The sequence below is a fragment of the Thamnophis elegans genome, chromosome 9, assembly GCF_009769535.1.
Source record: "Thamnophis elegans isolate rThaEle1 chromosome 9, rThaEle1.pri, whole genome shotgun sequence".
In the NCBI taxonomy this organism is placed as follows: Eukaryota; Metazoa; Chordata; class Lepidosauria; order Squamata; family Colubridae; genus Thamnophis; species Thamnophis elegans.
In genome coordinates, this window is record NC_045549.1 from 47,945,642 (window position 1) to 47,963,873 (window position 18,232).

Genomic DNA, 18,232 nt, shown 5'->3' on the forward strand with positions numbered 1-18,232 from the left:
TGATGATATGGGAGATGTATTTGAAGTTGGGGATATGAATATTTGTGCATTTTTGTTGCAGATAATGCTACGTCGCTGGCCAATGTTTTGCAGCAAATTTTATATAGATTATGTGTTTTGACAAGGAATTTGTGTCTGAAAAATAGTGTATCAAAAGCCAAAGTGATTGTGTTTGATACAGAAAGTAGATGATTGAAACTTAGACCTAGAAAGTGGAAAAAAAATGGAAAATAATTTCTAAAGGTAGAGAAATGCGATCTGAAGAAAACGGTCTGTCAAAAAAATTTAAATGACTTCATACAAGTGTGTCCTTCCTCCTTCTTTAAAGAAGTTTAAAGAACAAAAGACAATATAGACGTGACATAGAAGTGGTTGAAGCAAGGATAATGTGCAAAGCTAGAAAGATATATAAAGGTGTTAGGTAATTAGCTATATTTCTTTTTCATCTTTTAAAATGTCTTACTATTTCTCACTCTTTTTCTATGCTTTATAATGCTGCTCATCCCAAAAACAAACACATGATACATGCACAGTGTTTTGGAGTATTCTTGATGTGGCCAGGTATAGAAATTTTGATTCCATATCTCAAAATATTTTCCAAACAAATGTTGACGGAAGTGTACCTTCAGATATCAGAACATGCTTAATAACATTTCTACCTGCATAAAAACCTAATAATAATAATAATAATAATTTACTATAATATAATATACTATACTATAATAATATTTACTATATATGGATGATTTGAAACTCTATGGAAAGTCAGAAATAGAAATCCAATCATTGGCAAACACAGTCCGAGTATTCAGCACCGATATTTCAATGCAGTTTGGCATGGAAAAATGTGCCACTGTATCCATAAAAAGGGGCAAAATCACTGCATGTGAGGGAATTGAAATGCCCAATGGCCAATTAATTAAATGCAAAGAAAATGAAGCCTACAAATACTTAGGCATTCTGCAGTTGGATAACATCAAGCATGGAGAAGTAAAAACTATTGTCAGGCGAGAGTACACCAACAGAGTTAGGAAAATTTTGAAATCTAAATTGAATGGTGGAAATACAATCAAGGCCATAAATACCTGGGCAATACCAGTTATAAGATACACAGCTGGTATAGTTAACTGGACACAAGCTGATTTGGACATTTTGGACCGAAAAACCAGGAAACTAATGACAATGCACTACAGTTTACATCCACGTGGTGATACTGATAGACTATATCTGCCCCGAAAATTAGGTGGCAGAGGATTATTACAAGTGAAGCAAACAGTTGAAGAAGAAAAACATGCACTGGCTGATTATTTAAAAGAAAGTCAAGAACATCTATTAATCGAAGTAAAGAACAAAAAACTACTGAAGGCCCAACAGACGAAACAAGAATACAGAAAAGATGTGATAAAATCAAGAATGGAGAGTTGGCAGAACAAAGCACTGCATGGCCAATTTCTGGAAAAAATAAAAGATAAAGTGGACAGTGAACAAACTTGGTTATGGTTAACAACAGGTACATTAAAGAAAGAAACAGAGTCACTAATCCTAGCTGCGCAAGAACAAGCTATCCGCACAAATGCCATTAAGGCCAAAATCGAAAACTCCTCTGATGATGCCAAATGCAGACTTTGCAAAGAAGCTGATGAAACTGTTGATCACATACTCAGCTGCTGTAAAAAAATCATGCAGACTGATTATAAATTGCGGCACAATTCAGTAGCACAAATGATCCATTGGAATTTGTGCAAAAATTTTAATATTAAAACAGCAACAAACTGGTGGGAACATCAGCCTGAAAAAGTCACCGAAAATCAGATGGTCAAGATCTTGTGGGATTTCCGTATACAAACCGACAAAATACTGGCGCATAATATACCAGACATCACACTGGTTGAGAAAAATAAGGTCACAATCATAGACATCGCAATACCAGGTAATAACAGGGTCAGCGAGAAGGAACATGAAAAAATTGCAAAATACCAGGACTTAAAAATCGAAATTCAACGACTATGGCACAAACCAGCAGTGATAATTCCAGTGGTAATTGGCACACTGGGTGCTATTCCAAAAGCACTGGAATTACATTTAAAACAGTTAAAAATTGACAAAATCACCATCAGTCAAATGCAAAAAGCCACACTGCTTGGATCTGCACGCATATTACGAAAATACGTTACGATGTCCTAGGCCCCTGGGTGGGGCCCGACTAGTAACCAATGCCAAATCCGGTGAAACAACTGGCCGCTGTGATACAATTGTATAATAATAATAAAGCCTCTGATTCTTCTGGCATTTTCTAAGGCCTCATGGGCTAGTAAATTGATATTTGGGTTTTTATCGTTATTGTTAATAAAGAAACTGGCTAACTTTCTACAGATGCTCTTCTTAAAGAAAAACACTGGAACTCACCATGATGGGGGAAATGCATAATATTTATGAATGATCAAGATTATTTCTCAAATGTCAGATTTCAGAATTTCTTATTCTTCTGGATATAACATTTCTGACTGTTTACACAGAATCTATGTGAATTCTGATCTACCCCAGAATTACACTAAAATGCTTAAGAGAAAGAAACACTTACCAAAAACCTCATCCAGTTCATTGTGAACTTTTCTTTGGATTTCTGGATGCCTTGCAAGTAAGTAAATAGCCCAATTCAAGGCAGCAGCAGTGGTATCATGACCCTAGGAGGAAAATTTCAATCAATAAAACTTTATTATATGTTTCTTAACTTGGCATCTTGTCAATGAGTTATGATACAATTGCCAACTGCAAACACTAACAGCCATGCTGCTTGGGAACTAAGGAAGTTGTCACCCTGATACATCTCAATATCATTAGGCATTTTGTTTTTAACCATTACGTGGGGATTGCTTGTGTGAGTGAATGAATATGTGTGACTCGGAGGGCCCGCTGGGGAAGGCGGGGGTCACCGGGGTGGTTGGGGGGACTACTGCCGCGGGAGTGGGTCGGAGCATTGCGGTCATAACAGGGAGGGGCAGACACGGCGGGGACTTTAGGGCTGGCCATTACCAGGGAAGGAGGGTTCGCTACATCACAGAGATCCCTCCTTCCGGCCCTATGAGTCCCACTCCAAGACCAGATGGCGCGAGTAGTCAGGACCCTGGTCTCAGGCTGCTGTTGCTAAATGCCAGGTCTGTTGTTCACAAAGCTCCCCTCGTCCGGGACTTAATTGTTGACGAGAGGGCAGACCTGGCATGTATTACTGAAACCTGGCTGGGCACAGAAGGAGGAGTCCCCCTTGTAGAGATGTGCCCAGAGGGATTTCAGGTGCTTCATCAGCCGAGAGCCCAGGGAAGGGGTGGCGGTGTGGCTATTATTATCCGGGAGTCTCTGTTACCTCGTAGGGTCCCTGCTCCGGAGCTTGCCGGGTGTGAGTCCCTGCTGATAAAGTTGGACCTCAAGGGTCAAGTGGGTTTGCTGCTAACGTACCTGCCTCCCAACTGCGTTGCAGCATCCCTCCCCTCGCTCCTCGAGTCAGTAGCCGAGCTGGCAGTTGAGCTTCCCAGGCTTATAGTTCTGGGGGACTTTAACTTGCCATCGCTCGGTGAACGCTCTGACGGGGCGCAGGAGTTCATGGCTTCCATGACAGCCATGGGCTTGACCCAGGTAATCCGGGGCCCAACTCATACAGCGGGTCACATGCTCGACCTCGTATTCCTCTCGGAGCAGTGGATGCGTGATCTTGGTCTGAGGGGTATTGAGATCATACCCCTGTCGTGGTCAGACCACTGCCTACTGAGGCTTGACTTCTGGAGGCCAAACCCCCACCGTAGGAAGGAGGAACCAACCAGGTGGTTCCGCCCCAGGCGACTTATGGATTCTTTGAGGTTCCAGACGGAGCTTGGGGTAATTCCCGACACTCTCGCCCACAGTTCGGCGGAGATTCTGGTTGCCGCCTGGCATTCGGCGGCATCGGAGTCTCTTGACCGGATTGCGCCACTACGGCCCCTCCGGGCCAGTGGATCCCAGAGACCTCCTTGGTTCACCGAGGAACTCCGGGAGAAGAAGCGCCGGAGGAGACGCCTAGAGCACCTGTGGAGGTCCAATAAGTCCGAGGCGAACCGAGCACTTCTGACCACCTGCACCAAGGATTACATCCGGGCACTAAGAGCTGCCAAAAGAACGCATATCTCCGCCTTGGTTGCGTCCGCCGAGTCATGCCCAGCCGCCCTGTTTAGGATCACCCGCTCCCTCCTTAATAAGAGGGATGTGGGAGATCCCTTGCAGGGTAGGGCTGAGGACTATGCCCAGTTCCTGGCGGACAAAGTTGCTCGGTTTCGGTCGGACTTGGACTCCACTGCAGTAGATCCAGCCGAGACACAGGGGGATTACTTGGCAAACCATCTCTGGGTTGAGTTCCAGGATGTTGCCTCCGGGGATGTGGACAAGGCCATTCGAGCTGTAAGTGCCTCCACCTGTATTCTGGACCCGTGTCCCTCCTGGCTGGTTGCCAACAGCAGGGAGGTGACACATGGCTGGATCCAGGCGGTCGTGACCGCCTCCCTTCGGGAGGGGCACTTCCCCGCCGCACTTAAAACGGCGGTGGTGAGACCCCTCCTGAAGAAACCATCCTTGGATCCAGCCATTTTAAACAACTATCGTCCTGTCTCCAACCTCCCCTTTATTGGGAAGGTTGTTGAGAAGGTGGTGGCCTTCCAGCTTCAACGGGCCTTGGAGGAAGCTAGTTATCTTAACCCCTTCCAGTCCGGCTTCAGACCTGGTTACAGCACAGAAACCGCTTTGGTCGCATTGACCGATGATCTCTGGAGGGCCAGAGATGGAGGCCATGCGTCCATCCTGGTTCTCCTTGACCTCTCAGCGGCTTTCGATACCATCGACCATGGTATCCTTCTGCGACGACTGCGGGAGGTGGGGGTGGGAGGCACTGTTTTGCAGTGGTTCTCCTCTTACCTCTCGGACAGGTCGCAGTCGGTGTTGGTCGTGGGGCAGAGATCGTCCCTGAGGCCCCTAACATATGGGGTGCCGCAGGGTTCGGTCTTATCCCCCCTACTATTTAACATATACATGAAACCGCTGGGCGAGATCATTCGGAGGCACGGGATAAAATACCACCAATACGCGGACGATACACAATTGTATCTGTCCGCCCCGTGCCAACTCAATGAAGCGGTGGACGTGATGAACCAGGGCCTTGAGGCCGTTAAGAGCTGGATGAGCGCTAACAAACTGGTACTCAACCCGGACAAGACCGAGTGGCTGTTGTGCTTCCCTCCCAATAATTTGGCCGACACTCCAACACTCAGGCTGGGGGGTCAAATTTTATACCCCTCAGACAGGGTCCGTAACTTAGGAGTCCTCCTGGATTCACAGCTGACTTTCGACCATCAGCTGTCGGCTGTGACCAGGGGGGCATTTGCCCAGGTTCGCCTGGTCCGTCAGTTGCGGCCCTACCTGAACCGGGAGGCTCTCGCAACAGTCACTCGAGCCCTTGTGATCTCTAGGCTGGAATACTGCAATGGGCTCTACATGGGGTTGCCCTTGAAGAGCATCCGGCGACTGCAGTTAGTCCAGAATGCAGCCGCGCGAGTGATAGTGGGCGCACCGTGGTTCGCCCACATTACACCCATCCTCCGCGAGCTGCACTGGCTACCTGTCGATCTCCAGGTGCGCTTCAGGGTACTGATGACCACCTTTAAAGCACTCCATGGTAGTGGATCTGGATACTTGAGAGACCGCCTTCTGCCGATTACCTCCCTCCGACCGATTAGATCGCACAGGCTGGGCCTCCTCCGGATTCCATCCGCCAGTCAATGTCGACTGGCGACTACACGGAGGAGAGCCTTTTCTGTTGCAGCTCCGACCCTGTGGAACGATCTCCCCGTTGAGATTCGTACCCTCACCACCATCCAGACCTTCCGCACAGCCCTCAAGACCTGGCTCTCCCAGCAGGCCTGGGGATAGGTTTCCAATTTACCCGCCCGAGTGTTGACTGTTGAATGCATGTTGTGGTTTACCATTTTATTTTTGGTCACTTATTGTTTGTCTCTTGTTACTGCACACCCTTCCCTTACGATTGTAAGCCGCCCTGAGTCCCCTAGGGAGAAGGCGGCCTATAAGTCTTAATAAAATGTCTCAAAAAAAAAAAAAAGGCTAAGGGAGTCTGCATAATTGTATGCCAGTTGATGCAGTTCAGCCAAAATCAGATACACAATTATCTCCCTGAAATCAATGGGTACCACAGTACTTAACTTTGGCAGGTTTACAGCAATACTTTTGCCTTTAAATAGCAATGTTGGAAGGTCAACATGAAATTACAATGCAAAAAGCAATCATGAAAGAACCCTTCATCAGTAGCCAAGTACCAAAATTTAAAAGGGGCAAGGAAAGGGCAGAGATCTTGCTTGAATTAAGTATTTTGACTGTGTAATATATATTTTCCCATTAATGGATAACTGAACATTAAGGCCAATCTTCTGAAAGACTTGCAGATAGCTGTTACATTTGCTTCCCAAGTTGCTGAAAGCATCCATCTACAATAGGGCTGTCAAACTCTTGGCTCACGTGCCAGATGCGTCACATGCGAGCCACACCCACGCCCAGTTTAGCAAAGGGGAAAAATACATCACATGATGCTGCTGTGACAACATGAGTTTGACACCCTTTATCTATAATATAATGTGAAACATTGCACAGCTCTATTAGGTATGGTGCAGCCTGGAACAAGACCTTGTTTTATTTTATTTTTATTTATTTTATTTTTGAAGTTTCTACTGGAAGGAGAAAGAAGGAAGCATGGGGGAGTTCCTGTGTTTGCATGTATCTGTCAAACACAGGAGCTCCTACATGCTTCATAAAATAACCAAACATCCAAAGAAGGAACAAACTTAAATGAAGGCACTGTTAAATTTAAAATTTTTGGAGAGATTGAAAGTGACGTTAAAAAAAAATAAAGAAGTGATTCTGAGTCTATTCTCAACAGGGATTCTGGAGTTTTGCCTGACATGGAAGAAATTAATCTTTGCTTTTTTTCAACTAAATAAAAAGACATGGGGGCATGGTATACTGACAATGGTACTAATTGCTGTTGGAAGAAATCTGGGACTGACAAAGTAGAAACTTGAGGTGGGGGTGAGGCACAGACACAACTCTAGGGCTCAAATTTTCACCTTTAAAATTATTTCTTCTCAGTCTTTATTATTGTCTTCAAAGCCCTCAATCATAATGGGTGTGCCAAGTGGTTATGATGGAAATAAGTGCCATATAATGAGTCTCCCTTCTGGGGGACTTCTTTTCTAAGAGAGCATAGTTAAAAGCCTAGTTAAAGCCTTATTCTTCCAGGGGATGTATAATCTGATACTTATTAATCTTAGTCACATAATATTATGTGGATTAAAAAAAACTTGGGTCTCTAAAACATTAGCTGCCATAAGGATGTTTGCCAATATGTCAGAACATAAAATAAACATAGTTAAGTGTTAGCATTTTACAACTGGTAGCCAAGAAAAAATAATTTATTATGATTTATAGTCTTACAGAGGAAAGACTATAGTGGCATTCAAAAGAGAAATGATCGGATTTCCAGTGGCCTCTTTGAAGTTATGTTCTGATCACGCTATACCTCAAACATAAATGTATCCACTTCCTCTCGTATACCGGAGTAACTCAACTTCCTCCCATCTTCATCTCTGGCATTCAGAAGCATATCGAGGAAAGCTTTCCTCTCTTTATTCTTTCTTAGGTGATTGCTGCTGGCAGCGCCATTTTGATATTGCTCTTGTTGCTTTATTTTGCGCACTTTTTCTTCAATAATCTTAGAGTATGGCGAGAAAATACCATTTATTATATATAATTCAAGATATACTATATGCAACACCATGCAAAAGTACAGGTAATCCTCAACTTACCACAACATTTATGTTGCCAAATGAGACAGTTGTTAAGTGAGTTTTGCTTCATTTTTATGACCTTTCCTGCCATTGTTAAATAAATTCACTTCAGTGAATCTAGCTTGCCCACTGACTTTGCTTCTGAAAAGTTTGCAAAAGGTTAACATATGACTCTGAGGCACTACAACCACCATAAACATGAATAAGTTGTCAAGCATCTGAATTTTGATCATGTAACAATGGAGTTGCTGCAACAGTCATAAGTTTGAAAAATTGTCATAAGTTACTTTTCTCAGTGCCACTGTAACTTTAAACCAGTCACTAAATGAACTGTTCTAAGTCAAGGACTACCTGTAATGAACAGTATCTCTTAAGAGAAGAATTATGTATTCTGATGGTAAATAAAGGGAAAATGCAGCCACCAGTATTAGACAGACCTAGTTGGGCATTTCCTTGTTCCCAAACATGTAGGATCGGGATCAAGCTACAAATCAAACAATTGTTCTGTGAAATCAATCTGAATAGAACAACACAGTGGAAACCGGATCTCAAAGAACAGAACCCCTTGTTCCATTCATCAGTATATTGAAAAACTCATCAAGTTGCTACTGTAAGTTTAAAAAGTTTAAAAGGATTGGGGAAAACCTTTGAAGTGCTCACCAACCTCAAGTTTGTATTCTATCTACCTAACTACCTAAAAAAATTACAGAGATATCTAAATCTCTGAAGATAGTTTGGAAATTTAGAGATTCCCCGAAATCTTACATCTGCTCGGGATTCAGACAAAATCAACACAAACATTGACCCTAAAATACTTAGTTGTAAATGGAAGGGTAGGCAAAGGGTTTTATGAGTACTAGGAAAATATCCCAAATCCTTATACAGAGACTTCTCTGGTGGTGTCAGAGCAGTAATAGTAGGTTTAGCTAGGATAAACTATTGGTCCAAGAAGTTCTAGATTCAAACAGACATTTGACGATTTGGTCAATATTTCTCAATCCTTTAGCCTCTATAAGTAGGAAATACATTTTAAAAAGCTGTTTTACTGAAGTAACTGGAAAAAATACAATGAATCAGATGAAAGGTTTTAAATACCGATCGGAGTTTCATTGATAAAGGTTCATACAAGGCATTCCTTCAAAGCTGTTCTCTCAAGCCAAACTCCTCATTCACTCATTGTTTTCTAAAGCAAATGTGCTGCTTTGCTTCGCTTTGCACAGCTGTTGGGATTTCTCTCAGTTACCTCAGAGAGCTGTTGGCATTGTTATTGGTGGAGCAGCAAGAGAAATCCCAGAAGTAACACAAATTAGGCTGCTGCCTCTCTCAGGGAGAAGAATCATATAAACTCCATCAAGCGTCTCATCAAGATGAAATGAGGCCACCTCCCACAGGCCTAATACTCAGATGAATGTCAAATACAAATCTAAAAGAGGCATGACTGCAAAAGTTGGATAGAAATAAGCCCACAAGCTGTGACAGGAAGAGTCATTCTGCAACTCACTTTATCTGTAAAGCTATGAAGTATCTTCAGGTTCATGTAATGTTGCCTTCCTTCTCCAAAAACATAGTACAAAAGGTTGGGCCAAAACCATGGTGATTTCTGTCTATGATGAATTAGATCACTCATACTAGAGTAACAAAGAACAAAGTTATAATACTTTTGTAGCATTTGCTGGCTATTTATATGCATTTTTGATATTACCCATTTCTGGTAATGAGACATCTTTAGAAGAGAAACAAAGTTGGGGAACACCAAAAACTTAGCATGTAGTAAGCATGCATAGTGCATGCATAGTGTACTTTTTAGCTAAATGTTAAAAGACTAGATAATTGACTTATTGACAGCTGTCTTGGTCTTCTGTCATAACATTGTTTTGTAACCACCAAATGTGCAATAAGTCATTTTACATATAGCTTGCTTATGATGTTCAACAGGCTACAAAATGCTGAAGCAGTTTGGTCTCATTTTTGCATAGTGTTGGAATAGGAATTGTGCAATCTATATATGTAAAACTAATTTGTCAGTTCTGGGACTCACTAACTGAACTTCATTAATTTCTAACTGTAGATTGGAATGTATGTATGTATGTATGTATGTATGTATGTATGTATGTATGTATGTATGTATGTCACCATCTATATACTCACTTTTGGACAGCTTTGACATAATCTGAATTTTTATTCTTTTGTGCACCAATATTTTTGCCCATAGCTGTTTCTACAAAGAAAAAAAAAAGGAAGATTGTGACCTGGTTCACATTGCACACAAACTCATAATACAGATTGTCTAGTTTTGACTTTGTATCTCTTGTGAGTTCAGGCAATGAGTTCATAATCCTTAGAATTTTGATTTAGCAAGTTTATGGACTCAAGAAATTGTGATTCATTCAGTAAGCCATGGTTAAGTAACCTGGATTTGGAGTAATGTATGGATCTGTTAATTAAATTCATGACATTCACAAGATTAGAGGATTGAGTTAATTTATTTCCAAACAAAGAATGCAATGTGAAACAGAATATTTGAGTTTGTTTTGCTGGTTTCTTTGAGGCATTGGAATTCTGCAAAGCTCCATTCAGAAGGAATTATTGCCCCAGTCTTCCTCCTGGTTTCTGAGATTAAGACCCTATAAAAGAAATACTAGATAGTATTTCTCTCTTAGGGTCAATAGATAAAGTTGCTATCTTGTTGTCATATATCACAATACATTTCTTTGTGTAATATAAACAGATGGATTTTTAGACTTCAATTATTTCAGCTTTTTATATACAGTACTGTTACTAGACAGTAATCAAAGCTTACCACAGATTACGTCAAGGGTGCATAATGCAATGTATAAACTGCAGTTGAATGGATCTTTGTCCAGATGTTTTTCAAGATTTTGAACAAGGATATTGGCTTGTTCAATCATCACTTCAAGGAAATCTACTAAGATTGTAAAATGGAAAGTTGGAGTTAACATTTTTCTTCTGGAATGCCATTTTTTCCCAGTGCTGCAAAACAAAGAATTAAAGAATTAAAAATAATAAGGCTGTCCCAACCAAATATTTATTCTACACTGCTAAGACAGATGGGGGGGAGCTACTGTAGATAGAGAAAGACATAAGATAACTATATATCTGGGATATCATCAGATGTGTTAATTTTAGGTCCCAGATTTCCTAGCAATGGCAATGTAACCTATGGACTTTTACACATCTGGGAGGGCTTCCAGATTGGAGAAAGCCGGTTTCAGGAGTCTTACAATATAGCAGCTTTCAGAACTCTGGTCTTATATTTGTATTCTTAAAGCTTCAACAAGGCGTTTAGAAAAGACTCACTTCCACTGTAGATTAACTGCAGTGCTGTGCTATGTAATCTCAACAAGTAGTAGTTATTAGCAACTAAAAGAGAAATCCACTTGGGTTCTGGTTAAAGTCCACCCATTCAATGAATCTTGATTCTGCTGTCATCTCCCCTTCAACATTTAATATCTTCAACTCTATTCTGATAACAATGATTTAATGCAATGTATAACATCAGCAGCAAATCACGATTTAGGACAATACATGAACCCCTCCACTTTATCCCTCTATCTTTTTTCTATTTAATTTTAAATTACCAATTTGAGGTCTTTCTCCCAGAAGAACAGAACTAGAACCATAAATTCAGTATATTAAAGTCTTATTTAGGACTCATAAAACCTAGGACTTCTATAAACAAAACTGTATCAAAATATTGATTTCTTTCATAAAACTCAACTGCACCAGATATTGAGTAAATGTAAAAAGGACTTGGTACCTGCCCACTGTCCCATACATTAAGACCACATATCTAGATAGCATCACATGCAACATGCCAAAAAAATAACTGTTCCACTAGCAATGGTTGCGGGGGAGGGGCATTTTGATACATTTGTATGGAGACTTGAGGTATAATTTCAGATATGGCAATCTCTTCTCCTCCTTTTGCTAGTGCAGGGCTTTCAAACTCAAGGGGTGCTTAGATCTAGCTGGTGTGGGCACTCTGATAACAGCAAAGGACTGGCCTGCAGTGCCTCTGCAAGCAAAAACGGAGCCTCCCGAGCTCTGTTTTCGCTGGCAGAAGGTTGCAGGAGGCTGTCCCAGTGAAAACGGAGGTTGGGAGCTTGTTTTCTCTGGCAGAACACTCAAGCGCCACAGGCACCCAACACGAGTGACGTCAAGGTGACCATGCACACTTAGGCCATACCCACCTCAGTCCCCTAAGGTCAAACACAACCCTGATACAGCCCTCAATGAAATCGGGTTGACATTCCTATGCTAGTGTATTCACATTTTCAGGAAGATTTAAGGAAAAGAGATAACAGCTCAGTCGGGTCTTAAGATTTCCACAAGAGTGGTCCACCATATGATTCAACAACATGCTTTAATTAACTGCAAAATAGTTGAGTTACATTTTGTCTCACCTTGTTAGAAGTCCTGTTCCTAGCCAAGGTTGAAGAAATTGATAGAGATAGGACTTGTCAATAAATGTTGAGCTACGTAAGATAACCTGGAAAACAAACTACAGTATTGTAATTTCAAAATAAACAGGAATGGATATTTTCTTTATCACTTTATATTTTGATGAAATGGAAGCAAAAATCAGAATTCTGCATTGATAGCCCAAAATCAGACAATTTCTAATCTGCATTCATTAGGCAAATCAAATAAATTTCATGTTGATTGTTTTAAGGTTAATCTCATACCAGAGCATTAGCATTAATCAGAGCATTAGTTACTCCACTTAATGTTGTGTTATAGGCAAATGTGAGATGCATTTCTTATTCCTACTCCACAAAACCATTAACAAAAATGTTGAACAATACAAGTAAGAATGAGTCTGCAATTTGATCAGAATTTTTTGAAGCATTATGTATTCATTAAGTTGTAATCAACTGCCTCATCACATCATTAAAAAGTATTTTGACAATTTCTCTGCTCATTAAAAGTATTTTCATAAACCTACTAAAGATTTAATCAAAAATTAAATAAGATTAGTCTGACAAGAATTCACACATTAACTTTATCATTATTAATCATTTATTTGACTATAGCTGTTATTACATTGTGCATTACACTCAAAATTTAACTATATTTAACTAAATTTATTGTGACACCATTCTATTATTTTACCATTGATAATATTATCTAGTAATTTTCAATTCCATGTTTTTCTCCCATTATTAGTATCATTGATCTAATATATTTGTATACATTGATATAATTATTAAACATCCATTAAGCCTAACTATTATTACATCCTTTCAACTTAAAGCATATTAAATTTAAAGTACATTTTATTACCCCTCAAATCATCCGATATTACATCTTTATATTCTATTCTATATAAAATTGTTTAACATTTATAAAAAGGCTTTTCAACATCATCTCCATATCTCACTTACAGTTTGTATAAGATTTTATATTATCAATCTAGTATATATAAATGCTTTGTTATCATTATTAATCATTTATTTGTCTATAGTTATTATTGTGTTGTACATAGCACTCAAAATTTAACTACATTTAACTAAAATTTATTGTGACATTTCATTTCATCATCCTGTATCCTTCCAAAGATAGTGTAGTCCAATATCTCTTGCCATTTGTAAAGTCTGTATTCTAAATGTTTTCTTGATAAGTCTTATGTGGACTTCTCTTAAGAACTTCTTGTTCATTATAAGAACTTGAAACCCTTTATCTGCTCTGTTTATCATTAGTGCTTTTGCCGAGATTACTCCCATTATTTCTGCCAAATTTTCTCTCCTTTCTTCATCTATTTTCTGATATCCGAAATGAAGATCCGGTTCATCAATTTCTCCTTTCTGTATTTCACACCTGTCATTTCCCTCCACTCTCAGTTTTCTGTCAGTGTCAACAATTTTCTTATCACTTTCATATGTCTCTGTTATTTTTTCAGCTCTGTCCTCAAACTTCATTTGTCCCCATACTTTTTGTATTTTGATCTATAATTTCAAATCTATTTTCAATTCTCTCTGTAATTATTAAACTTTTTGAATGTCTAAGAAAATTCTTTGCAAAGTTAGTGCCTTTTCTTCTTCATGTTGTGTCATTTTCCAGGTTATAAACAGTGCCAAAACATCCGAGACTTTTTAGGTCAAACAAATTCAGTGGAGTTTTTCAAATCAAAGCTTTCTCTTTCCTTCAAAAGAACACCTGTATCAACAAAACGTTTTCCACTGTGCCTTTCAGTAAACAAAGCTTATAGCTTTATCAGGTATTGCGAAGCCTCTAGCCACTAGTTGGCAGTGTTACCTCTTTTCCATCTGTTTCTGCCTGTCTGTCTGAGACAAAAAAAACCTGTAAAAATTACACTGCATCCCAGCCTTATGAGAGAAGAAGCTTTTAATCCACGAATACCAAATATGGAGAAAGTATAGAGGAAGAAGAAAGAAAAAGAGACCAGTCCAGTTTAAAAGTAAGAGGCATTTGAAAGAATCCATCCATAGAAAACAAATAATGTTAAAATAGAAAAGATAACATGATCATCTTAGACCAGAATTGATTAACCACTTGTTTTCATTCTGTCTTCAATTTTATTTTAAATTCCAATTCTTTTGGGTTTTCCCTTCTCCAATAATAAAAAATTTTCTCACCAATTTGACACACTCCTGCACAGCGTCTGTTTCAGAGGCTTATCCCAACCTTTGGCAACCATTTTGGTTGCTTCTCTTGTAGCTGGCAAAAACAGCTTTCTCCTGGATCAATCAGGGGCTTTGCAATGCCCCTGAGATTAGCAGGGCATGCTCTTCTCTATCACTGTTCCTTCAGAACAGCTTAGGTCCAAAAGGACCGTCCAGAAACAGAGATATCAACAGCAATCCTGAAGACCCAAAATTTCATGTCATGTCATTGCAATGTTAAGCCCCGCCCCTAAATTCTATTTCTTGTTGTAACATTTTCTCTAGCCATACTCTTATTTTAGTCCAAAATTTCCTTGCTTCTGCACATGTCCACCATATATGATAATAAGAACCTGTTGCTTGTTGACATTTCCAACATTTCATTGACTTGTCTTTAAACATCTTTGCTAATTTTTCTGGTGGCATGTATCATCTATGAAACATTTTGTATAAGTTTTCCTTGTAAGCTGTTGACATGGTTAATTTATAGTTCCTTTCCCATAATTGCTGCCACTTTTCTGGCTCAATCGTATAGCCAAAGTTCTTTGCCCAAGTTAACATTGTATCTTTAACCACTTCTTCTTCTAGTCTAGTTCTTACTAGGTGGCTATATAGTTTCTTTATTATTATTATTATTATTATTATTATTATTATTATTATTATTATTATTATTATTATTATTATACAATTGTATCACAGCGGCCAGTTGTTTTGCCGGATTTGGCATTGGTTACTAGTCGGGCCCCACCCAGGGGCCTAGGACGTTGTAACGTATTTTCGTAATATGTGTGTAGATCCAAGCAGTGCGGCTTTTTGCATTTGACTGATGGTGATTTTGTAAATTTTTAACTGTTTTAAATGTAATTCCAGTGCTTTTGGAATAGCACCCAGTGTGCCAATTACCACTGGAATTACCACTGCTGGTTTGTGCCATAGTCGTTGAATTTCGATTTTTAAGTCCTGGTATCTTGTGATTTTTTCATGTTCCTTCTCGGTGACCCTGCTATCACCTGGTATTGCGATGTCTATGATTGTGACATCATCATCATCATTATTATTATTATTATTATTATTATTATTATTATTATTATTATTATTGTACAATTGTATCACAGCGGCCAGTTGTTTCGCCGGATTTGGCATTGGTTACTAGTCGGGCCCCAGCCAGGGGCCTAGGACGTCGTAACATATTTTCGTAATATGCGTGCAGATCCAAGCAGTGCGGCTTTTTGCATTTGACTGATGGTGATTTTGTCAATTTTTAACTGTTTTAAATGTAATTCCAGTGCTTTTGGAATAGCACCCAGTGTGCCAATTACCACTGGAATTACCACTGCTGGTTTGTGCCATAGTCGTTGAATTTCGATTTTTAAGTCCTGGTATCTTGCGATTTTTTCATGTTCCTTCTCGGCGACCCTGCTATCACCTGGTATTGCGATGTCTATGATTGTGATCTTATTTTTCTCAACCAGTGTGATGTCTGGTATATTATGCGCCAGTATTTTGTCGGTTTGTATACGGAAATCCCACAAGATCTTGACCATCTGATTTTCGGTGACTTTTTCAGGCTGATGTTCCCACCAGTTTGTTGCTGTTTTAATATTAAAATTTTTGCACAAATTCCAATGGATCATTTGTGCTACTGAATTGTGCCGCAATTTATAATCAGTCTGCATGATTTTTTTACAGCAGCTGAGAATGTGATCAACAGTTTCGTCAGCTTCTTTGCAAAGTCTGCATTTGGCATCATCAGAGGATTTTTCGATTTTGGCCTTAATGGCATTTGTGCGGATAGCTTGTTCTTGCACAGCCAGGATTAGTGACTCTGTTTCTTTCTTTAATGTACCTGTTTTTAACCATAACCAAGTTTGTTCAGTGTCCACTTTATCTTTTATTTTTTCCAGAAATTGACCATGCAGTGCTTTGTTCTGCCAACTCTCCATTCTTGATTTTATCACATCTTTTCTGTATTCTTGTTTTGTCTGTTGGGCCTTCAGTAGATTTTTGTTCTTTACTTCGATTAATAGATGTTCTTGACTTTCTTTTAAATAATCAGCCAGTGCATGTTTTTCTTCTTCAACTGTTTGCTTCACTTGTAATAATCCTCTGCCACCTGATTTTCGGGGCAGATATAGTCTATCAGTATCACCACGTGGATGTAAACTGTAGTGCATTGTCATTAGTTTCCTGGTTTTTCGGTCCAAAAGGTCCAAATCAGTTTGTGTCCAGTTAACTATGCCAGCTGTGTATCTTATAACTGGTATTGCCCAGGTATTTATGGCCTTGATTGTATTTCCACCATTCAATTTAGATTTCAAAATTTTCCTAACTCTGTTGGTGTACTCTCGTCTGACAATAGTTTTTACTTCTCCATGCTTGATGTTATCCAACTGCAGAATGCCTAAGTATTTGTAGGCTTCATTTTCTTTGCATTTAATTAGTTGGCCATTGGGCATTTCAATTCCCTCAGATGCAGTGATTTTGCCCCTTTTTATGGATACAGTGGCGCATTTTTCCATGCCAAACTGCATTGAAATATCGGTGCTGAATACTCGGACTGTATTTGTCAATGATTGGATTTCTATTTCTGACTTTCCATAGAGTTTCAAATCATCCATATATAGTAAATGCGAAATTTTTTCAGCTTCTTTGGCTGTTTGGTAGCCTAATTTCATTTTTTTTTAAGATTACTGATAGTGGGATCATTGCGATGATGAAGAGAAGAGGTGAAAGTGAATCACCCTGGAAAATTCCTCGCTTGATATTAACCATTCCGTAGCTCTCATTCCCTACTGCCAACTCAGTTCTCCATTGTTTCATTGCCTTTTCAGTAAAGGATGTAATATTTTTGCTAATGCCAGTTGTTTCTAAGCATTTTATGATCCAACTATGTGGCAGTGAGTCAAATGCCTTTTTGTAATCAATCCAGACCATATTCAAGTTCGTTTTTCTGTTCTTACAATTTTCTAATATCATTTTATCAATTAGAAGCTGATCTTTTGTGCCCCTGCTCCTTCTTTTGTTGCCTTTTTGCTCTACTGGCAAGATGTTGTTTGTTTCCAAATAATCCATCATGTTATCTGCAATAATGCCTGTGAGTAATTTGAAGGTTGTTGGCAAGCATGTTATTGGTCTATAGTTTTCTGGTGTTGTTCCTTTAGTTGGATCTTTCTGAATCAAGTATGTTTTTCCAGTTGTCAACCATTCATCAATTTGGCCCTTTTGTAAAATTTCATTCAGTTGCCTGGCCAATATTGCATGTAAACTGGTCAGATATTTGAGCCAGAAACCATGTAATTGGTCACTTCCAGGTGATGTCCAATTCTTTACCTTTTTAACTCGATTTTTGACCATCTCAGTTGTTATTTCTAATACTTGCATTTGTTTGTTGCCAATGCTTTTCTCAAAGTCATGTATCCACTTTGCTTCCTTGTTGTAGTCCTTTGCATTTTCCCACAATTCTTTCCAGAATTCAACTGTGGCCTGTTTTTCTGGTTTTTCACTTTTGGTGTCACCATTTACATTAAGACTTTGATAAAAACGCCGTTGATCTGATCGAAATTGCTGATTTTGTTTATATTGGATGATTCGTGCCTCATATCTTTCAATTTTTCTAGCTGTTGCTGTTATCTGCTGTTTTACAATCTCTACAGCTTCATTGATGTTTCTTGTATCCAATCTATATCTCCTGATTAGCCGATCTATGATTTTGTTGTT

At 39.3% G+C, this 18,232-nt stretch overlaps 1 protein-coding gene across 1 annotated transcript in view; it reads right to left on the reverse strand.

Moving 5' to 3' along the window:
• Window positions 1-18,232, reverse strand: part of LOC116513410 (cytochrome P450 4V2) — a 33,841-nt gene that overhangs the window by 6,326 nt on the left and 9,283 nt on the right. The window contains exons 3-8 of the mRNA XM_032224475.1: window positions 12,296-12,381; window positions 10,672-10,862; window positions 10,020-10,089; window positions 9,373-9,499; window positions 7,604-7,795; window positions 2,582-2,684 (exon numbers count right to left, since the gene is read on the reverse strand). Coding sequence (XP_032080366.1) covers window positions 2,582-2,684; window positions 7,604-7,795; window positions 9,373-9,499; window positions 10,020-10,089; window positions 10,672-10,862; window positions 12,296-12,381 — 769 coding nt within the window. The remainder of the gene's footprint in view (window positions 1-2,581; window positions 2,685-7,603; window positions 7,796-9,372; window positions 9,500-10,019; window positions 10,090-10,671; window positions 10,863-12,295; window positions 12,382-18,232) is intronic.